The sequence below is a fragment of the Rhincodon typus genome, chromosome 11 (genome assembly GCF_021869965.1).
Source record: "Rhincodon typus isolate 14 chromosome 11, sRhiTyp1.1, whole genome shotgun sequence".
In the NCBI taxonomy this organism is placed as follows: Eukaryota; Metazoa; Chordata; class Chondrichthyes; order Orectolobiformes; family Rhincodontidae; genus Rhincodon; species Rhincodon typus.
In genome coordinates, this window is record NC_063342.1 from 75,307,660 (window position 1) to 75,323,915 (window position 16,256).

At 41.3% G+C, this 16,256-nt stretch overlaps 1 protein-coding gene across 1 annotated transcript in view; it reads left to right on the plus strand.

The window, feature by feature from the left end:
- The first annotated feature begins 907 nt into the window (after positions 1–907).
- LOC109919377 (diacylglycerol kinase eta-like) overlaps positions 908–16,256 on the plus strand; it is a 139,952-nt gene continuing 124,603 nt past the window's right edge. Inside the window, exons 1-3 of the mRNA XM_048602936.1 lie at positions 908–994; positions 2,776–2,867; positions 8,008–8,107. Of these exons, the coding sequence (XP_048458893.1) occupies positions 920–994; positions 2,776–2,867; positions 8,008–8,107 (267 nt within the window). The 5' untranslated portion in view covers positions 908–919. The remainder of the gene's footprint in view (positions 995–2,775; positions 2,868–8,007; positions 8,108–16,256) is intronic.

Genomic DNA, 16,256 nt, shown 5'->3' on the forward strand with positions numbered 1-16,256 from the left:
GGTGACTCTTCGTCAGAGTTAATTAAGTACATTTAATTGTCATTTGAATAATGTGAGATTATGCTGAAGACCACCACTTCTCCTCAGGAAGTCATAGAATGAAATTCTAAGGTTAATCACAAAGTGTAGAATATTAGACCAGTAAGTACCAATGGGCCTCTATCTCCTTATCTAGAGTATTGTGTGCTGTACTGGGCTCCATGTTATATGAATAACGGTGTTGAGAAATAAGAAGGGGTCCAGTGTAGATTCACTGGGATGAGGCAATGGATATGCATAGAAAGACTTGAAAAGCACTCGATTTAGTAGAAGTACTAAGAGGAGTGGAATGGGGAAATGGCAGTCAACAGTTTTAAGCAGTTGAGAAGTCATACACAGATGAATGAGAATAAAAGCTTTCCTGTACAGGCTGGAGAAATATCTTTGTTAAGGGAATCGAGAGACTGGAGACATTGCTCCTTCAGTTGGTGCCTGAGTCAAAGTCTGCCTCAACGTTTTGGATGGATGGAGAGATAATAGTGGAAGAATGGGTATGTGATGAGGGTAAACACTGGTGTGAGTTAATGGACTGAATTCCATGTTTTTGTCCCATGACTTCTATATGGCGTAACACCCCTGTCAGAAGGATCAATCATTGTTCACTGTGAGTACAATGTCATCAGAGATAACTTCCATAAACACAACATTGCTTTATTGCTTTGTACTGATTAATGTAATAATATGTTGTACAGTATTTGAAGCTGCTTAAGTCAAATGTAATTTGTTTACTGTGTTCCCTTGCCAGCTAAAGATCACATATTACAGTACTGAATGTTCAAACAGCTGTCAGCTTTGTATGTTCTTGGGCCTCCTGTGTTGTATTGGTCAGCAGATGGTAATTCAATAAGACCTGCTTTTGTTTTTACACAGATGGAGCATTATGACGTATGAAATAAAAATACCACCGAAACATGCCCTGGCAGTGACCCCAGAGGAGGATGCTGAGGAATCCCAAGTGAGTCTTTAGCATTGCGAAATGCACACAAGCTTTGAGTTACAGAACATCATTTTGCTCAGATCCAGAATGGGAAAGAATGAATCTGGTAAGGCTGGATTCCTGTCCACGTGCCTTACTTCATGGACATTTGCTCCATTACAATTCATTGTTGCAAAAATCAGGAGCATTGTGAACCAAGCAGACTAAATAGGAATGAAGCTTGGGGAAATTTAGCCTGAGTTTTTGAAAATGGAAGTTTTATTTTTTTATGGATAATATTGAGATGTATTGGCGTAAACTAAGCCAGAGATCCTTTCAGTTGAATAATCATAATATTGGATAGATTTGGTCTGCAATTACCAGTACAGATACTTTGGATGCACTGTGAAGCTTGAAAATGTTGTGATGTGTAGATATTAATCTGGCAGGCTGTCCTGCAGCGATTGCTTCTGCTTGAACATTTTGATGATGCATTTACAAACCCAGCAAAGCAAGGCTGAATTAGAGAAGTTAGGAGGAAAGAACAAAATGGGAGATCCGTGATACAGTGGAGGACAGGAGAATTTAAATGATAAAACAAGCAAGGTGTAATTGAATGTATTGGGAATATCAAAACATAAAGGATGTGTAGAGCATCTGTAAATCATTATGGTCGGATCAAAGAACGGAATGAAAACTTGAAAAATGTGACAGAGAGAAATAGATACGCCCAATTGGTAAGGGAATACTGGTAGTATTTCGGGCTAGAAGTTGAGGTCCCATCTGCTGTTGGAGGTGTGTCATATCATGTCCAAACATGTTAAACAGAATAACAATACCCAATGGGTGAGGGTCACTTTGTAGGCTATAGATATTTTCTAATGAACCCCTTCAGAGATGTTACTTCACACCTCTGGAGCAGGTGGGACTTGCACCCACGCCTCCTTGCTCAGAGGTCGGGATAGTGACAATGCCACTTCCTGTGTATATATCTGCTACTGCTCCTCAGTTGAGAAACAACACGCTTGAAACACTGATAAATTGGGAAGACCAAACACAGACTGTGTCACCAATTTGTGGAACACCTTCTTTCAGTTCACAGTAATGACCCTGAGCTTTCTGTTACTGGTCATTTCAATACTAGTCCCTCTACCTTGCTTACACTTGGATCTTTTTATGTCCTCCTTCTAGTGCGGTACTCCAGTGAAGCTAATGCAAGCTCCAGAAACAACACCTCACCATTTGAATCCTTCTGGATTCACTAATGAATTCAGCTACTTCCACTTATGACCTTTTTATTTTTTGTTTCTTTCTTGCGAGATCGGTTTTAGTGGATCATTTCTTTATTCCTTCACTTTGTAGTTGGATGGCCGCTTTCCAGTCATTTGCTCTCCATCTAGACACCTCTTTTGATTCTGCACCTGTCCGATTGGCTTTTGTACCATGATGCCTTATGTCACATTTTCACTCCTGCCACTTACCCTATCACAGATCTTCCCTTCTGCTTATCCGGACTGACTTAAAATCTGTCATATTTCTATCTTCCTTCATTCATTTGTTAAGAAAGGCCATTGTCTTGAAAGGTTAACTCTGTTTCTCTCCACAGGTGCTGCCTGTGTATTTTCAGAGTATTTTCAGTATCTATTTTTATGCAGGTTCTGAGGACAGTGGACGACAGTCAGGATATTGTGAACATGGGTATATTTAGGAGACATGTTGCACTTCTGTCATGATGAATATAATTGAAGATAAATCTCATCAGATGTCTGGAATTTTTGGCCAATCCAGTGCATCCGGGATGTCTAACTTTTTCCTCTCAGTTGCAGATATCAGCCTATGAGGATTCAGTTGCTGCTCACCTCACCAAAATCCTCAACTCCGACCAGCACTCGGTTGTAATATCGTCTGCCAAGTGAGTTGCTTGATGCGTGAAATATCTGTGCAAGAATGTTAGTCAGCTTCCTGACTTATACAGATCTACATGGGAAGAATCAGAAGTGATTAATGTATTTGATATATTATCTGATCCATGAGAAAGACTCCCCATGCAGCACCATTGCTATGTGAGGTCTCTTCCTTTGAATCAGATGTGAGTAGGATAGGCAGTCTTATTATTCAACATTTGAATTTCTATTGTTTATTCATGCTCCCTGAACCTTTTTGGGTTTTTTAAAATCTTCTTTGCTCTGACAGTGTGAACTTTATGTAATTGATTTGATTAGGGGTTGGTAGGTTGATCCCTGATTTCACGTGCCACCAGGATTGAGTTAACTCTGTGTGCAAGAGAAGGAAAACAAGTATAATAACTTTAGAGCCACCACTTCCCAGCAAAGTGTAGGGCAGTAGTAAGCCATTCAGCCTCTCAGACCAGTTCTGCCAATTGTAATGGATTGGATCTTAATTTACCTGCAATGGTTCCATAGCTATTAATATCATTCCTAATCTCTCAATCTCAATTTTAAAAATTTCAGCTGACTCCCTAGTCTTAACACCTTCCTAGGTGGACAGAGGTCAAGATCTCAATTGCCCTTAGCGTGAAAAGAAATACATCACAGTTGAATGGCCCAGCTCTAGTTTTTGAGGTAATATTCCCTAGTTCTGACTGCCAAATAGGGACAATGGTTACTCTTTGTCTACTCTATCAAATTATTTAATCATCGTAAACACCTCCACATGATTGACCCTCAATCTTCGGCTCTCAAGGCAAAATAAGCCAAATCTATATGATTTATCCTCACAGTTTACCTCCTTTAGCCCTAGTTTAAGTCTTGTGAGTTAGACAGGTGAAACATAGAGTAGGCTAAATGCTCAGAGCAGGCTGCTGTCTACTTGTTTTGAAAAACAATTAAGCTACATGTGTTTATTTACCTGCTAGAAGGTGAAAACACAATGTCGCAAAAGTACATGTACACAATTATGGATTTGCACAACTATGTTTTACAATTCAGAAGGTGTTAAAATGATATTGCACAGCTTCAAACAGTCGTTCAAACAATGGGAAATAAACTGGCTACATTCTAGGTTTATTCTTTAAAGTTCAATTTGAGCTTTCTCCTCAAGCCTTGAGCAAAATAATTTAACAAAAGCAAATCTCATTTCCTTCAACTATAAAAGAACTGAAAGGTTTTAGAGATGCATAGCTACAATGTGCATAGTCTAAAGGTAACAAGTTGCTTCAAAACAGACAAGGGAGCTGTGCTGACCTCTAATACAGAGGTTTATGTTGTGATAAAATGTTTTAGTTCTGCCTTTGGTTAAGAAATTTCCCTGCTGCATTCAGTATGTTGCTTCGTAAAATAATCTATCCAAATGAAAATATGAAGCAATCATGTTTTTCTTGAACAAATAAAGCTAACGGTCAACTTTAGCACATTGATGTGACCTCTACATTATTAATGTGGCCGTCTCTAGAGCACTTACCCAGTGAGAAGATCAGGAATTCATCTGGACGAAATGTATCTCCATTAAATTTTATTTGCTTTATTGTTTTCCATGATGAAGTAAGGTTCCACAGTGCGAGGGATAAGTACTGCAGGGAATTTGTGACAAATGATTTTTTGACAACAGGCATCAGTGCCCAAATCAGTGCAACAACTACTCGCATGCAATGAAAGGGTGAGGACTGTTTTAATGAAATAAAAACAGAAAGTGCTCAAGAAACTCTCCAGGTCGAGCAGCATCTGTGGAGAATAAAATGGAGTTAACATTTTGTGTTCATTATGATTCTTCTTCAGAACTGAACTGAAGTTTTGAATTAGAGCTATATTGGATTTGAAACATTAACTGTTTCTCTCTCCACAGACGCTACCAGACTTGCTGCATTTTACCTGAAGTTCATGTTTTTATTTTAGACCTCCAGCATCTGCAGTACTTTGCCCTTTCTTGTTCTGTCTTAATGACTTGTATTATGTCTTTTGATGTCATCATTTTGATCACTGACGTAGTGAAAACCCAGTCGAAGAACTAGAGAATCATAGAGTTATACAGCACAGAAAAAGACCCTTCGGTCCAACTTGGCCACACCAACTAGATATCCTAAACTGATATAGTCCCATTTTCCAGCATTTGGCCCATATCCCTCCAAACCCTTCCTCTTCATGTACCCATCCAGCTGCCTTTTAAATGTTGTAATTGTACCCACCTTCTCTGGCAGCCTGTTTCATACATGCACCTTGGCTATTCACCCTATCCATGCCCCTCATGATTTTATAAACCTCTATAAGGTCACCCCTCAGCTTCCAACACTCCAGGGAAAATAGCCCCAGCCTATTCAGTCTCTCCCTATAACTCAAACCCTCTAATTCTGGCAACATCCTTGTAAATCTTTTCTGCATCCCTTCAAGTTTGACAACATCCTTCTTCTAGCAAGGAGACCAGAACTGAATACAGTATTCTAAGACTGACCTCGCCAATGCCCTGAACAGCCACAACACCACATCCCAACTCCTATACAGGTATTTCTCCTATAATGCAATAGTTATGTTCTAGTGTGACCTCGCACAAAAGAAAATTGCATTGTAGAAAGTCGCCTTAGAAAATCAGGTTGCAAGGAAATCGCTATACTTGTACAGCAGAAAGTTCACATTATCCAAACAGCATCCACAATTCATCCATCGCATTACAGCCAATTTGCGTTAATGAAACACACGTTATAGCTGAAATACCTGTACTTAATTCACTGACCGATAAAGACAAGGATACCAAATGCCCTCCTTCGCCATCCTGTCTACCTGTGAAGCCTCTTTAAGAAGCTATGCATCTGCGCCCCAAGGTCTCTTAGTTTGGCAACACTCCTAGGGCCTTACCATTAACTGTTTAAGTCCTGCCCTGGTTTGTCTTACTAAATTGCAGCACCTCACATTTATCTAAATTAAACTTCATATGCCACTCGTCAGCCCGTTGGCCCATCTTATCAAGATCCTGTTGTACTGTGAAATAATTTCCTTCACTGTCCACTACACCACCAATTTTGTTGTCATCCGCAAACTTACTAACCATACCTCCTATAATTACATCCAAATCATTTATGTAAATGATGAAAAGCAGTGACCCAGCAACAATCCATGCAGCACAGCACTGGACACAGGCCTATAGTCCAAAAAACAACCATCATACCATCACCCTCTGTCTCCTACCTTCAAGCCAATTTTGTATCCAATTGGCTAGGTCCCCCTGGACACCATGTGAACTAACCTAGATAACCAGTCTACCATGAGGAATCTTGTTGAACACCTTGCTGAAGTCCATATATACAATGTCTACCGCTCCAGCTTCATCAATCTTCTTTTGTCACCTCTTCGGTACACTCAATCAAGTTGGTGAGACATGATTTCCATGCACAAAGCCATGTTGACTATCCCTAATCAGTCCTTGCCTTTCTAAATGCATGTAAATCCTGTCCCTCAGAATTCCCTCTTGCAACTTGCCCACCACTGACATCAGGCTCACCAGTCTGTAGTTCCTTGGCTTTTCCTTACTGCCTTTGGTAAGGGGACAGGAGATAGCTTTGGCAAATAGGATTCAGGAGAATCCAAAGAGATTCTGCAAGTATGTAAAGGGCAAAAAAGTAACTAGGGAGAGAATAAGACCCCTTAAAGATCAACAAGGCTGTCTATGTGTGAAACCACAGGAGATGGGTGAGACACTAAACAAGTACTTCATGTCAGTATTTGCAGTGAAGAAGGAATTGGAAGCTAGAGAACTTTGGGAAATAAATAGTCATCATATCTTGAAAAGTATCTATGTTACAAAAGAGAAGATGCTGGGTGTGTTAAAATGCATAAAGGTGGATAGATCACTATGACCCGATCAGGTTTATCCAAGACCTATGTCGGAAGCCAGGGATTTGGTTGTTGATCCCCTTGCTCAGATATTTGTATCATTGATTGCCACGGATGAGGTGATGGAAGACGAGAGGTTGGCTAATGTGGTGTCATTATTTAAGAAAGGTGGTGAGGAAAAGCCAGGGAACTATAAACTGGTGAGCCTGATGTCAGTGATGGGCAACTTGTCGGAGGGGATTCTGAGGGTCAGGATTTACATGCATTTGGAAAGGCAAAGACTGATTAGTTTACTTTTAGAATACTGTGTTCAAATATGGTCTCCCTGCTATACAAAAGATTTTGTTAAATTCGAAAGCATTCAGAAAAGATTTACATGGATGTTGCCGGGGATTAGAGGGTTTGAGCTGTAGGTAGAGGCTGAATAAGCTGAATTTTCCCTGGAGCATTGGAAACTGAGGGATGATCTTATAGAGGTTTGCCAAATCATGAGGGGTGTGGAAAGATTGAATAGCCAAGGTCTTTTTCCCAGGGTAGGAGAGTTCAAAGCTAGAGGGCTAGGTTTAAAGTAAGGGGAGGAAAGATATAAAAGCGACCTGAGGGGCAGCGTTTTCACACAAAGGGTGGTGTGTGTCTTGAATGAGCTGCCAGAGGAAGTGGTGAAAGCGGGTACAGTTATAACATATAAAGGCATCTGCGTGATTACATGAATAGGAAGGATTCAGAGGGGCTTGGGCCAAAAGCTGGCAAATGGGGTTGGATCAGTTTAGGCTATCTGGTCAGCATGGACGAGTTGAATCGAAGGGTTTGTTTCATGCTGTATGACTCTGTAAGCCACCCTGCAGTCTTCTGGCACCTCACCCATGGCTGTTGAACATACAAATACCTCAGCAATCTCTTCCCTTGTAGTTTGAAAATTCTTCAAGATAACCATGCAGTATTGAGGAATTCAAGATTAATTTCCAGAACCGTAAAAAAAAAAACAATTCAGCAATGTACAATAATACTTTTACACAGAAAATTATTTGGATCACCTTGTTTGTTAGTTCAAGAAATATTAAACATAGGAAAAAGGGTTGTTTGACTGACATTCAGGTAATGATTGGCTTTATGAAGGTGGTATGCCATGAGAATGGATGCATTGTGGAAGTGATCTTTGGTGGTGGGAAATTAGTTTGTAGACCTCCAGACGTTCTTTGAGCCAGATTTGGTAACTGGATTAAAGTTACAGAGCTGACGTAATCCAACCAATTTTCATATTTTGTCTGTTAGAATCCTGTGCGAGACTGTGAAGGACTTTGTTGCCAAAGTTGGCAAATCATATGAAAAGACCAACGAAAATACAGAAGAGAGTGAAACACTGGCCAACAAAGTAAGAGTTAAGACATGTATTATTTTGAGGAACTTTGACTGTTGTGCATTGCCAGAGCACATTGTGAAACAGAAGCAGTATAAAATTCTGATGGGCGTAGTTTGCCAATTGCAGAGAGATACTTGAGGCCATGGTGCAGGGCGTAACAAAGGAGCCAATGTGATATCCAAATAAGGCTCCATTCACACTCATTTTTATTTTGGAGAAGAGCTCTCTCCACTGTCCTAATTGATATTTATCCCCGCCACTAATAAAGATACTTACTGGCCATTTTTCACATTGCTGATCACAGAACTTTGCTGAAAACAAATTGGCTGTTGCATTTCCTAATTAAACTTCAAAGTGTCTTGTTGTTTGTACACTTCTTTGGGACCACCCCGGTCTCCGATAATGTGAAAAGCCCTGCTCTAACGCTCTTTGTTCTGCATTCTGAATGCCTAATCCAGTCATACCATTAGCTTCTATTTCAAAAAAGTTAATTTCTGCTTAAAAATAGTTCGAACAATTTGTTAAGTGACCAGGCAGACAGTTTACTAATCACAGTTTCTGCCTTGTGTATGATTGAAATGGTAGATTTTGTGAGATTGTTTGATGGTTGGGATCCATTTGTGGCCATCCTTTCAGTTATTAACACGCTCTTTCTTTACCCATCGCAATGCTTGTCTCTAGAACCTTCAAACGCACATTCATCTAATGCAACAAGTCACCATTTTAGTAAAAATGGTGTTGAGTTTAAAGGCTGAGGAGCTCCGTGTGAATACCTAACTGTTTGATACAGTTAGTGAGTGGGGCTGAACATGGCCATCCACTATTTAGGACTACAGATTGTGAGACATTGTGATTTAATGCTCAAGGCATGTACAACAGGTAAGATCAGGCTAATATCCCATGTAATTTTGCTCGGATTGCATTAATGCATTCAAATGGAATGAAAACATGAAAAAGCTGCAGATCATAATTTAAGCCTACCCACAATATGGACCCCTTTTGACAACATCCTGGAGCAGAAATCCTAGGGTGTAACGTATATTCTGGTACACCACAATTGACAAATATGTGCATAAACCTGATCAGAGAAAATTTTTTCTGAGTCATAATAACTTACATTTTTATTTGTTCTTGTAATGTGAGCATCTCTGGCTGGGCCAGCATTTATTGCCCATCTCTAATTGCCCTTGAGAAGGTGGCGGTGAGCTCTCTTCTTGAACCGCTACTGTCGATTTGGTGTAAAGATCCCCACAGTGCTGTTCAGGAGGGAGTTCCAGGATTTTGATCCAGTGGCTCTGAAGGAACAGCAATATATTTCCAACTTATGATATGGCCTGGAGAGGAACTTACAGGTAGTGGTGTTCCCATGCATCTGCCACCCTGTTGTTCTAGTTGATAGAGGTCATGGGTTTGGAAGATGCTGATGAAGGGACCCTGGTGAATTTCTGCAGTGCGTTGTGTACAGTGCTTACCATTGTGTATTGGTGTTGGGAATTAATGATGATCATAGTGGATAGTGTGCTAGTCAAGTGGGCTGCTTTATTCTGGATTGTGTCAAGCTTCTTGAATGTTTTTGGAGCTACACCCATCCACGCTTTGGAAATCATGAGTGAGTTATTAATAAACCACAGATGTAACGTCTCTGTTCAAAAAAGGCAGAAGACAGAGCAGGAAACTATAGTCCAGTTCGTCTAAAATCTGTCATTGAGAGAACTGTTAAAATCTATTATTGGAGAGGTTGTACCAGGACATTTAGAAAACTGCAGTGAAATCAGACAGTCGGCATGATTTTAATAAAAGGAAATCTGTGAAGGTGTAACAAGGAAGTAGATAAAGGACAGCCAGTAGATGTGGTATTTTTGGATTTCCAAAACCGTGCGATTACTTCAAATGCCAAGTGGCCAGTAAAATGGCTAGTGGCCCACGCACAGATGGGGGCTGGTGCTGTCAACTGGCCGCAACACATTTCTCTGCACACATGCAGTGAAGTTAGCACCAGTGTGTGAGCCGACTGCCCCACCTTCATTTCAAAATAATTAAGTTGTAAAACCACAACCAAATTAAATCAGTATGTGATTGAAACAGTTTGTTTATTTTGGATCCATTTTGTTATTCACAGGATGAGTGTTACCACATTATTGGAAAAAAATTACATATAGGTTCCAGTGAAATCACACAAGTACAAGTGTTTCTGCTTATGCATGCTGGTTATTCTACCTGGTGATGACGTTCACAATAAACAAAAGCCTTTCCAAAAAGCATTCAATAAGGAGTTTTGTAAAAGGCTACAATACAAGAGCTTCTGATAATGAGAGGGGTGGGGTGCGGGTAGTCCACTAGCATAGATAGAGAATTGGCTAATGAACAGGAATCAAATAATTGGGATAAAATAGATAATTAGCAAACTGTAACAAATGAAATGATATGGGGGTCAGTGCTGGGGCCACAAATATAGAACATAGAACATTAAAGCCACAGAAACAGGTGGTTCGGCCCACGTGTCTGTGCCGATCATGATGCCATTCGAAATTAATTCCATCTACCAGTCCATGGTCTGTATTCCTCTATTCCCTGCGTGTTCATATGTCTGTCAAAATGTCTCTTAAAACTTTGCAATTATATCTGCTTCTACTACCCGGCAGCACATTCCAGGCACCTTCTTTAAACTTCACCCTGCTCACTTTAAATCTATACCTCTAGAATTTGTCATTTCCACCCAGGAAAAAAGATACTGTCTATGAAAAACACTCCACCCTATTCACGCCGCTCATGTTTTATATGTTTTGATCAGGTCACCCCTCAGCCTCCAGCACTCTAGCAAAATCAATCCATGTTTGTCCAACCTCCTCTTATAGCTAATACTGCGCTTGCCAAGACTGCAAGAAACTACAGAGTCATGGACACAGCCCAGCCCATCAGACAAACTAGCCTTCCATCCATTGACTCCATCTATACTTCCCACTGCCTTGGGAAAGCACCAACATAATCAAAGAACCCTCTGAGCCCTGACTGGTAGAAGTTATAAAGGTTTGATTATACGTACGAACACATTGAAGAACAGCTTCTTCCCCGCTGTTATCAGACTTTTAAATGGACCGCTCAAATGTTAAAGTTGATCTCTCTCTCTCTACCTATCTCTGCACCCTATCTGCAGCTGTAACACTGTATCCTGCACACTGTTCTGCTACCCTAATGTACTTTGTATGGCATGATCTGCCTGTAGAGCATGCAATAACAATGTTTTTCACTTATTGTGACAACAATAAATCAAACTCGAATACACGTCAATCCATGCAACATCCTGGTAAACCTCTTTTGTACTTTCTCCAAAGCCTCCACATCTTTCCTATTGTGTGGCAACCAGAACTGCACACACATTCCAACTGTGGCTGAATGAAAGTTTTATATAGCAACAAGATGAACTGCCAACTTTTATCCTCAAGCCCCAAATTATGAAGCCAAAATTGCTGTATGCCTTCTTTACCACCTTATCCTCTTGTGTTACCACTTTTTCCCTCTGTATATCATTGCTCTTAAGGGTCCTGCTATTTACTGTATACTTTCCTTTTGGTTTTGACCTCCCAAAATGCATCACCTCACACTTGTCTGGATTAAACACCATCTGCCATTTCTCCAGCCAACTTTCCAACTATCTATATCTCGCTGTATGAATCCTTTGATAGCCTTCTTCACTATCCACAACTCCACCAATTTTTGAGTCGTCTGCAAACTTGACATTTTTATCCAAATCATTATATATATTACAAACAATAGAGATCCCAGTACTGATGCTTGTAGAACAACACAGACCTCCAGTCAGAAAAGCACCCCTCCACAACTACACTTTGTCTTCTATGACCAATCCAATTTTATATCTAACTCACTAAGTCACGGTGGATCCCATGTGACTTAATCTTCTGGACCAGCCTATGATGAGGGACCTTGTCAGATACTTTATTAAAATCCATATAGACAACATCCACTACCCTACCCTCATCAATCACCTTTGTCACTTTCTCTGAAAGCTCAATTAAATTTGTCAGACAAGACCATGCCTACACAAAACTGTGCTGACTAACCTTAATAATTCCATTCTTTTCCAAATATGAGTAAATGTTGCCCGTAAGAATTGTTTCCAATAATTTCCCTACCCCTGATGTAAGGCTCACCGGCCTATAATTTAGTGGTTTATTCCTGTTGCCTTTCTGAAATAAAAGAACAACATTTGTTAATCTCCGGTCTTCTGGAATCTCGTCTGTGACTAAAGAAGATACAAAGGTATCTGTCATGACTACAGTAATCTCCTCCCTAGCCTGCCTCATAATCCTGGGATAGATTCCTTCAGGTCCTGGGGACTTAGTTACCTTCATGTTTTCGAGACACTCAATGCTACCTGCTCCTTAATATTGACATGCCCCTCCCTAATCTTACCATTATCCATATTCTTCTCCTTGGTGAAAACCGATGCAAAGTACTCTTAAGGACTTCACCCACTTCCTCTGGCTGCATGCGTTAATTCCCTCCATTGTCCTTCAGTCTACCTCTCCTTTTCCTAGTTATCCTCTTGCTCCTGATCTACATATAAAATGCCTTGGGATTCTCCTTCATCCTACTTGCCAAGGATATTTCTTGGCTCCTTTTAGCTCTCCTAATTTCTTGTTTAGTTCCTTCCTGCATCTTTACATTCCTCAAGGGACTTGTTTGATTCCAGTTTCCTAAGCCTTACATACGCTTCCTTTTTTCCTTTTTGATTAAACTTTCACTAATTCTTCTCATTCCAGGGTTTCTGAATCTTGCCATCCTTATCTTCCATCCTCACAGGAACATGCTGGTCCCGAATTCTGATCAACCAGCCTTTAAAAGACTTCCATGTGGATTTATCTTCCATCAGCCTCCCCCAATCTATTTTCTCCAGTTCCTACCTTTTCCCAGTTTGCCACTTTCACTTGATGACCAGTCTTATCCTCATTCAGAATTATTTTAAAATTTACAGAATTATGACCGCTGATTCCAAAATGCTCCCTCACCGAACCTGGCCAGCCTCATTTTCCAGTACAAGGTTTAATGCAGCCCCTTTCATAGTTGGAATATCTACATATTGTTTCAAGAAGCCCTCCTGGATGCATCTACAAGTTCTCCCTTATCTAAGCCCCTGGCACTGAAGGACTGATAGGGCTTGGTGCTGGGCGTGGGTAAAGGATATGGAAGAAGCTGCTCAACCCCTCAAATTATTGAACTCGATATTGGATCCCGAAGGCTGCAGGGTCCCCAATAAGACAACAAGGTTCTGTTCTTCCAGCTTGTACTGAGCCTAGACACGAGACAGAGATGTTGTCCAGAGACACGGTCATTTTTGCGGACAGAAAGTCAGTGTTCTGCAAAGCAGTCACCCAGTCTCCCCAGTGTAGAGGAGACCACATTGTGAGCAGGGGATGCTAGACTAGATTGAGTGAAATGAAGGTAAATTGCTGCTTTATTTGGAATACACATTTGGAGCCTTGGATAGTGAGGAGGGCAGGAAGTAAATGGGCAGGTGTTACACATTCTGCCATTGTATGGGAAGGTGCTTTGGGGAGGTGTTGGGAGTGGAGGAGGAGTGGACCAAGGTGTCCCGGCGGGAACAGTCCCTGAGAAAGACTGACAAAGGAAAGGAATTTGCGTCCGCTAGTGGCATCCCGCTGGAGATGGTGGAAATGGCAGCCTATGATGCATTTGGATGCAGATGCTAATGCGGTGGGAAGTGATGACCAGAGGACCCTTTGGTCCTGTGGATGGGAAAGGGGTGAAGGCAGAAGCATGGGAGATGGATCAGTCATGGCTGAGGGCCCTGTAAAGTATAGTAGTAGGGATTCCTCAGTTGAGGAAATTCTGAGTCCATCGTGTTGAAGGTGGCATCATCGGAACAGACGCGATGGAAACAGAAATTGGGAGAATAGAATGGAGTATTATAGGAATCAGAGTGAGGATGTATAGTCCAATTAACTGTGGGAGTCAGTGAGTTTGTAATAGATATCGGTGGCCAGCTTATCCCCAGAAATGGAAACAGAGATGTCGAGGTGGTGAGGCAGGAATCCGAGTTCGACCAGGTGATGGTGGGGCAGGGGAGAAGTTGGAAGCAAAATTGATAAATTTTTCTAATTCCAGACAAGGAAGAGAAGCAGCACTGATGATGTAATCGATGTACCAAAGAAACAATTGTGGGGAAGGGCCTAAGTAGGACTGAGAACAAGGAATGTTTCATGTACCCCACAAAGAGACTGGCATAATTGAGGATATGAGGATACCCATGGCCACATCTTTGATCTGAAGAAAGTGAGAGGATTTAAAGCAGCTTTCTTACTCTTGAGCACTATCCATATGGCTTTGCTGGATGAGCCCTCCAAGATGTCTTCTCTTAGTGCAGCTGTGACATTCTTCTTAATCTGTAATGCAACTCCCCCACTCCTTTTACATTCGTCTCTTTCTCACCTGAAACATCTAAATCCTGGAATGTTGAGGTCCAAGTGCTGTTCTTCTCTCAAGCAAATTTCTATAATGGCTACAACATCATTGGTCCATATCCTAATCCAGGCTCTAAGCTCATGTGCCTCAATAGTTATGCTTGCGTTGAAATAAACACAGTTCAGACCGTCAGTTCTGCTATGTTCATTAACGTGGTCCAGCCGCCTGTTCTTCCTATTACACTTACTTAACTTAACCTCAAAATCTCCTCAATCACTCTACATGCTGACCAGCTGTTCTGGTTCCCATACCCCCTGCCACTGAGTTTAAACTCTCCTGAGTGGCACTAGCAAGCCTCCCTTCAAGGATATTATTGACCCTTCAATTTAGGTGCAACTTGTCTCATATACAGGTCCCTCCTGCCCTGGAAGAGATCCAATGATCCAGATAACTGAAGCTGTGTCTCCTACACCAGCTCTTTAACTATACAGTCAACTGGATTATCTTCCTATTTCTCATCTCACTGGCCTGTTACACAGGGAGTACTCCAGAGTTTACAACCCTTGAGGTGCAGCTTTTCAACTTTCTACCTAACTCTCTAAATTCCCTTTGCAGGACCTCATCTTTCTTCTTGCCTATATCATCAGGACCAGTATGGACCAACATCTCAGGTTGCTCACCTTCCCCTTTCAGAATACCCTCTGTCCGCTCATAGACATCCTCGACTCTGGAACCATGAAGGCAACATATCACCTTGGAGTCTCGCTTACTGCCGTTGAAACGCTTATCTGTGCCCCTGACTACAGCGTCCCCTATCACCATCATCTGCCTAAACTTAAACCCTCCCTGCTATACAACACTGTCAGTTGTGGTGCCACTGATCTGGCTGCTGCGATTGCTTTCCCCTGAGAGGCCATTTCCCCCAAACAGTATTCAAAACAGTATGCTCGTTTAAGAGAGGAATGACCAAGGGGGACTCCTGCACTGCATGCCTGCCCCTCCTGGCAGTCACCCATCTATCTGACTGAACACTTGGTGTGACCATGTTCTTGAAACTCCTATCTATAAAATTTTCTGGCTCCTGTATGTTCCTCAGTAAATCCAAGCGGTCTGAGAGGAGCTGCAAATGTGTATACTTCCTGCAGACATCATTGTGAATGGCATTTGACTTCTTCCTGACCTCCCACTTCTCGCAGCAGGAGCATACCACTCCACAAACTGCCATTACTACCCTTCTAGTAACTATTTCTGATCTATAAAATGACTTGAATGAATGAACAAACTGTACTGTATTGAAATTTGCTGCCAATACAAAAATAGTGAAGTAAGTTGTGAAGAGGACAAAGGAACCTGCAAATGGATATTGATAGTTTAGGTGAATGGAGAAAATTTTGGCTGCAATTTGGAAAAATATGAATTTATCTGCTTTTGTTGGAAAAGATTAGAAACAAGATATTATTGACATGGAGACCCTACCCAATTCTGGGTTTTCTGGTACAGGCATCACAAGACATTAGCAACACAAGTAATTTGGAAGGCAAATTGAATGTTTGTCTTTGTTTCAAAGAGTATGCAGTATATGAAGAGGATTTTTTCTATTCTCCATCTCTATAGGGATCAAGGTGTAGAGCTGGATGAACACAGCAGGCCAAACAGCATCAGAGGAGCAGGAAGGCTGACGTTTCGGGCCTAGACCCTTCTTCAGAAAAGACCCTTCTTC